Source organism: Thamnophis elegans, chromosome 5 (genome assembly GCF_009769535.1).
Source record: "Thamnophis elegans isolate rThaEle1 chromosome 5, rThaEle1.pri, whole genome shotgun sequence".
Lineage (NCBI taxonomy): Eukaryota > Metazoa > Chordata > Lepidosauria > Squamata > Colubridae > Thamnophis > Thamnophis elegans.
In genome coordinates this window covers 13,128,109-13,135,406 of record NC_045545.1, presented here as the reverse complement: position 1 = coordinate 13,135,406, position 7,298 = coordinate 13,128,109, and the positions used below count along the sequence as shown (strand labels likewise).

The 7,298-nt window shown below is 52.4% G+C and overlaps 1 protein-coding gene across 1 annotated transcript; it reads right to left on the bottom strand.

The window, feature by feature from the left end:
- Window positions 1–388: 388 nt before the first annotated feature.
- BARHL2 (BarH like homeobox 2) lies at window positions 389–6,118 on the bottom strand. The gene is given in 6 exon segments (XM_032217225.1): window positions 389–422; window positions 424–699; window positions 3,302–3,527; window positions 5,544–5,729; window positions 5,732–5,941; window positions 5,944–6,118. Coding segments are annotated over 6 exon segments (1,107 nt in total).
- Window positions 6,119–7,298: the final 1,180 nt, after the last annotated feature.

Here is a 7,298-nt window from a genome sequence, read left to right as displayed (position 1 = left end):
TCGGTGCAAACTTCTCCGCTCTCCCCACAGTCTTCTGCCTTCTGGGCCGCGGTGGGGGAGGCATCCTTTCCCTCTTTGTGTCCCTCAAGAGTCCTGCCTGGCACTCCGGCTTTTCCCGGCCACCACCCCCAGCCTCCTGACCCCCCCCCCCTTCCGCCTCCTCCGGCAAAGCGGCGGGGGTTGCTGCGGGATTCGGTGCTTCGTGTCACTTACGGGGGTCCAGAGTCTCTGCGCTCCTCCGGCTCGGTTAGAAGGACCGCTTGATTTCCCGCCCCCTCGCTCGCCTCGGCTCCTTTCTTGCTTGATTGGCTGCTGGGGGGAGTGAGGGGGAAATCTGTCGGCGGGGTTGAGGAGGGGAGCCGGGGTGAGGGACGCCCAGTGGTTTTCTTCACCGCGGGTGAGGGGTCCCTGGAAGGGGTTGGACAAGGGTTGAGGGCCGGCTGCCCCCCCGGCCCGAGGCCGTGGATCAGAACCCGGGGCACCAGAGGCCGCTGGAGTTGAGGGTGAGGCGCAGGCGGAGTCCGGTACATGCTACTGTACATGGCCGCGGCCGCCGCAGCCGCCGTGGTGCTGTCCATGCTCCCCAGGAGGCTCGGGTGGTAGAAATAAGGCGACGGGAACATCCGCTGTAGAGCCGAGTAGTTCCCAGCTTCGGCCAGCAACTCCAGCCCCACCGCCGTCTGCCGCTTCCACTTGGTTCTGCAAGAGACGGAACGGAGACACCGTCGGCTGGGCCCGAAGAGGGGAGGTTAGGGGGAGGGAGCGAGAATCGGCTGACCACCCCTCCCTCCCTCCCTCCCTTCCTCCCGACACAAGTCCACCACGCGGGAACAGACTCGGGCAGAAGAGAGTGTGCCTTGCCTGAATCTCTTGCGTTCCAGGCCTTTCCTAAGCGCAGCTGCAGCCAAATTACTGCACGGCTGGTAGGTCTTAAAGCAGAATACTATTATGGCTGGGGGAGAGATCGGCGGGCGCAAGAGGGACACGCGAGGAATCAGAACGAACTGTCAGTTGAAAAATCCTGGAAAACATTTGCTAGCCAAACACACACACACAAACACACACACACACACACACACACACAAACCCACTACAAAAGGCGAGCCAAACTTAAATCTTGCCGGCCTGTTAAGGGACAACGACAGCTGATAAAACTATCCACGATTCATTCTCCTTTCAAACCTGTAATTTACATTGTTGTCTATGGCCTCATCAAACCTCTTTTTTATATAATCACGTTACTCTCTAATATTAATAACAGAGGAAGAAAAATATCCCCCCTCCCCCCCCCCCGTTGTAACGTTTTGTGCTAAAAGATTAATACATACAATCCAGCCAGCTAATTTAAAAGTCATGGCTTGGATGGGGAAAATGAAGGAAACAAAGTCATTCCTCTCTGGAAAACTTCAGAACTCATGCCTATTTTTTTTACAGCCTCCACTATCCAAACAAGCAAACATTTAAGCAAACTTTGAAGGGGGAAAAAAAGAGCCAGCCTTGCGAGAGTTTCATTATACTCTCCTTCCTGAAGATGGCCTGCAGGAAAAAAGTGAAATCGCTGGAAGATTTTGGATGTTAGGAACTACAATCCTGAACGTTTTAGAATTGTAGAATCCTGTTGCTTTGAGGCATGGGGCGAATTGGGTGGGTGGGTGGGGAATGGAAGATGATAATTTTCCCTCTGTGGGGAAGACACAGGCCTCCAGATGCAAGAAGAGGAGGCTAAACGCAAATGGATACAGATCATCTCTCTTCTCTCCCTCGTGCGACTGCATTGCAAAACACACTGGGACGAAGACGCGGCTTCCGGACAAGTCAGTTTCCTTCCTTCCTTCCTTCCTTCCTTCCTTCCTTCCTTCCTAACGCAGAACCTGCATGTTAGTCTTCCGTTGAGTGTGTGTGTGGGGGGGGGGGGGAATCCTGCTCTGCTAACTGGCTGTGAGCATTGGTGGGTATTTTCAGCAGGCGCACGACACACCGAGGTTAAACCACGGCCGTTACGAAACGCAGCCAAATTAACAAGCGTGGAGCTCCCTGTTTAGCTGGGCTGCAAATGACGCTAATGTTTTCCGACAGAATTAGGGTGTCTGCAACCATATGAAATGAGACAGAAAATTGTAGCAAAGATGACAACTGGACAGAGGTTTCCAGCCCGTGTTTTCTCTGCCAAGAATTAGAAAAAACCACATTTTGCCCGTATGGGGCCTTCCTCGCTCGCCTGCATCGTTTCGGCCTTTAAAATAAATAAAAATAAAATTAGTCGACGTTGGCGACTAATGCTTCGTTTCGTCAGTGCTTCGTTTTCCAATCGCAGAGATCAGGATTCAAATGCACTGGAGAAATGAGAGAATGAAACCCAGGACTGAGTTACAATCGGAGCGCCCGAAAATGCCAAATCAGGCCGAGTGAAGGTGGAGGCCTCCAGAAGGGAATCCCACCGAGCCTGAAACTTATTTAGCTTTTCCCAGTGGCGCCGTCCCGGTTTAACGTCCCCTTGCTTCCACGCTTCGGCCTTCGCTTTGCTAGCAGGGACAGAGAGATGAACCCTGTTGGTGCTCTGTTCGCCTCTATTTCTTTTTTCCTCCTGTGCTATTCAGACTTCCTCCACCTGCCCTCGACAGGAAAAGCAATCTAATGACTGTGTACCACCGCCTTAACTTGGAACGTTTAACTCGGGTCCTGAACTCGCACCGTTCAATGAATGATGGCTAACTAAGAGTTTTCGGCTGAGGTTTGTGTGTCTGCCTACTAGCTACGAAAGCAAGCAAACGAACAGAAACCCCACGGCTACTAACCAAGCCTGCTCTGAGAATGCACCTGCTAGGGTTTTCCCCAAGACTGAAATCTTGGCCCGCAGAAATGGTCAACGTGGACGTGGGGGAGGAAGGGGAGGCGGAAGGACGGAGAAAGGCCACGAGTAGATATCTAAGGAGACAGATTTCCTTCGCCTTTCCAAAGGAAAGTGTAGAGCTCCTCGCCCCCCCCCCCCAAATAAGTCCCTCGGAACTCTGCTTGGAGGTCGCGCTCCTATCCTTTTTTTTTTAATCCGGGAGTAGGCCCCTTTGAACTCCACGGGATTCCCTTTTGCGTGGATGGCAAGGCAAGAGTGGCAAGGTTAAACCACGACCCAAGCGTGGAAGGCAGGATATAATGAGACATTTCTGGGCCAAAGTGGGCCAGAACCCGGACTGTTTTCAAAGCAGCCCGTTCCCCGCAGGACTTTCTTTGGAGACCGGCGTTGCCACTTCCCTACCTGCCCGCACCCCCCCCCCAGCTTTTGTCCCTACCGGCCTGCCCCTACCTCCGGTTTTGATACCAGGTTTTGACCTGGGTGTCAGTCAGATTGAGGGCGGCCGCCAAGTCCATGCGGTCTTGGACACTGAGATACTTCTGCCTCTCGAAGCTCCTCTCCAGTTGGTTGAGCTGATGGTCGGAGAAGGCTGTCCGTGCCTTGCGGGTTTTTCTTTGCCCTCACAGGGGGCTGTCCCTGCTGCTGGAAATCTCGCGGTCCCCTTCTTCTTTTGCCCCTGAGGAGACACAAGACAGAACCTCGGGGTTAGGGCCGAGGAGAAAAGCGGCGGGGTGGGGGAGTGGGGACTAAACCCGCACACAAAAACCTTATTAAGCCTGAACAGGAGGTTCCCCTCCAGGTGGGAGTCTTCTTCATCCAAACGGACCCTTCGAAATCAACTTAGGAATCAACTGATTTGTTCCCCTACTTTCGTACAAGGCGGCGTAGACCACAACCACAGCAATGAATTAAGAAGCCTGGAACTCAGCTGCGATTCAGCCTCAAAACAAAACAGCAGAAGGGAATATTCCGGGCTAAAAAAAATAGCATCATTTCTCTGGAGTGATAACTTCTCCTGTCACGGAGCTTCCTAATAATATCCTCTCTTGCCCCCCCCCTCCCGGAGGGGGTGTTTTTTTCCCCCCGCTGCCGCCTTTCCTCACGTTCTCCCTGGGCCAAATCCAGATTTCCAAGTGCACATCGGAAACGGTTACGATCAAGCCATCGCAACAGCCTGAATACTTTTCCTGGAGTGCTTGTCATCCAGGTACAAAAAAGAGAGCCGGATTTCGCAATCCCAGGTGACAGCGGAAATATTACCGGATTTGGTCTGGAATCTTTGAGTCTTATTTGAGGGAGGGGTTTTTTGGGGTTTTTTTTAGCTGAAATGTTAGGAAATCGATATGTCAGTCCATCTGTGTTTGTACGAGGTTTTCTCTTCTACCACCAACCTCTCCCCCTCTCCCCCCCTTCTCTCTCTCTCCCCCCCCTTTTCTTTTTCTAGGCTCTCCTTGATCTTCCCTGCAGGGAGAACAATAATCTCTCTAATTGACCCACTGGGGAGGTTGGTGCACCAACTAACCAACAACAACAACCACCAAAAAAACCCCTAGACGAAACTCTGCATCTGGTTCTAGACGCTCATATGTTGGGGCTAAAATGGCAAATTGAATAGTAGTCCTATTAGTTATTGCAAAATAGTTGAAGGTTGTAAAATGAGCGAAATGTGTCCTCTCTCATCACCATGTTTCCCCCCCCCAAAAAAACCCGCCTTTCCAGTTAAGAGAGATTCCCTTGGTAGATGGGGGGAGGGCGTCTTTTATTTCCCCCCCCCCCAGGAAGTGGCAGAATCGAGCACACCATGTACGTTTGAATTTTAGAACTATTGCACACCCTCTAAAGCATCTCACAAAAACCAACGCTATAAAATATTGCACAATGCTAATTCTAAAGGAAGAAACATTTCGAGGAAGGAGGAAGGAAGGAAGGTAGGAAGAGAAAGAAAGAAAAAAGAAAGAAAGAAAAAGAAGAAAAAGAAAGAAAGAAAGAAAGGAGCCCGATTGGACCCACCCGTTTGATTTGTTTCCCTGCTTTAAAAAACAACACATGTTATTATAAATTCTTTAAGAGGTCTGTCTTGCTAATTAAGTGTTGCTAAATCTGTGTGAACTATGTTTAGAAATTATGCATGCAGATCGCATTTTGTAATATGCATTTGCATTTTAAAATCTCTAGTAATCCCAGCTGGCATTTTTGGTATTGTTGAAGTGCACATTTGCAGACTCCTTTTTGTTCTGGTATCAACTTTTTTTTTAAAGGGGGGGGTACGTAGTTTCAGGTTATATGATGATAATTACATATCGATTTATAGATACATAGATCTACGTATATGGATTGTCTAATAAAATTAGAGGGGAAACATTTACGATTCCTGGGTTTCTGCAAATAACCTGGTTGTGTTTATTGCTTTCTTGTGGGACTTAATTTTATTTTTAAATACTATCCAGGTTGCTGGAGCCTTTCCTTGAGGGCTTAGCGAATTCGCAGCCAGTCTTCCAAGTTGGCTGGAAGTTTTCAAAGCTTTCAGAACAAGCGATTGCTGAAAGGAGGGGAAGGGAGGAGGGGGGGGATACTAGAAAGCACAGAGGAACAACCGGGAAGGTTCGAAACGTAAACAATGGAACCCTCGCAACCGTTCCGAACCCGGGACGCTCGCAACCGTTTCGAAGACCCTAACCGTCCCCCCACTCACCGTGGCATTTCAGCTCATTCTGGCTATCGTCGCGTTTGTCCAATTTGGTTCTGCTGTCGTCCTGCTCCAGTTTCGGCCTGAAGCTTTCGTTGGCCGAGTTGCTCTCTTGTTTGGGGGTGGGATGGGGAGAAGGGACGCTGGTGCTGTAAGGGGCGCACGCGGCCAGCGGTTTGCTATCTCCCAAATGTCTTTAATTAAAAAAGAAGAGGTGGAAGTCCTGGGGGCAGAGCTGCACGAACCCAGTTGCTGTTGCTGCTGCTGGGGCGACGGCTGCAAACTTTTTGGCTGTTGCTGCTCTGAATGTTGGCCGTGGTGAAGATGGTGATGCTGAGGCGACAGGCCATCTTGCGCCAAATGCTGCTCGGGGTGCTCTGCGGTGACCGAGATAGGCGAGGAGTCGTGCCCACCGTGTCTATTTCCGAACAAGGGGACGGAGTGGCCTGGTTGAGAAAATCCGCCGCCCTGGCCTCGCCATGAGCCGTCCGAAAGTCCCCGTTCATCATAACCGGGCTGCCGGACCTGGGATTAGACAAAATCGTGTCTATTCCAAAACTGGAAGTGCTAGATCCTTCCATGGTGGCCGTTCAAAGAAGCGCCTTCATGCCCTTTTCCCTCCCGACGCCGTTCTCTTGCGCGGACTGGGGTTTTTTTGGGGTGGCGGTGGGGAGGAGGGGGGGAGGCGATGGCTGGCTCTAAGGCGATCGACCGGCGATTAAACCGCGAACCACCAACCAAACCGGATCAATTATGGACGAAGCGAATCTCTTCGATCAAAATTTAAATGGGGAGGGGGGAGGGAAGGAAGGAAGGGGGAGGGAAGGAGGGAGGGAAACGGGGAGAACGACGACGAGACGCGCACATGCACCAGGCGCACGCACGGGGAGAAGGGAAAAAAAAAAGAGCCAGCAGGAGAAAAGCCGCCGGAGCCAGCCAAGGAGAGAGGAAGGAAGGGCAGCAGCCTGGAACCGATTCGGGAAGGAAGACGCCAGATCCGCCGCGCCACACGCTTGGCCCCCGCCCCGAAGAGTCGCTGGCTCGCTCTCTTTCCGCCGGCCACACGTGCTCCGTTTATTGTTCAGGACGCCCGCGCCGCTCGGGCAGGACAGCCAGCATCGCCTGGATGAGCCGCCGGCCGGGGAAGCGGCGGGAAGAGGCTGCTGGGGATCTCTCCGGCGGAGCTGGGCTCGGCCAGCCCAGGAGAACCCGGCACCGCCGCTTAATGCCGCCGCGCCCGATCGCCTGGTTCCGGGGCGCTCTCTCTGCTCTCGCCGGCGCCCAGGAGTATTGAACTTCCTCGGAAAGTTGAGGCGTGGCGGAGCAACGCGAGGAGGAGGAGGAGTGAAGAAGGCTCGGCCGCTGCGGCTCCTCTCGGGCTCCTGCGATTCCGCCCGTGACGTCACGGCCCTTCGCCGCTCTCCTGCTCGCCGCTCTTTATCAAACCTCTTTTAAGGCTCGGGATTTTCCCCCCATTTTAAAAATATTCCTTATTTATTTATTTGTTTGTTTTATTTAAGGCCGCCGTCGAGTAACGGCCTCTTATTGGTGGGCTCGGCGGGCGAACTTGACGCTCGGCCGGTTGGCAGCCAATGAGAAGAAGGAAGGAAGAGGAGAGAAGGGGAAGGGAGGGGAAGGGAAGGGAAGAGGGATACGGACCCTTGTCAGGTTCGGGACTGGGGCTGTTCTTTTTTAGAACCTTTAGGATTCCTCCCTTTCTTCTGTTCCCCATTGTTCTACCCCTAATATAATATATGGGTG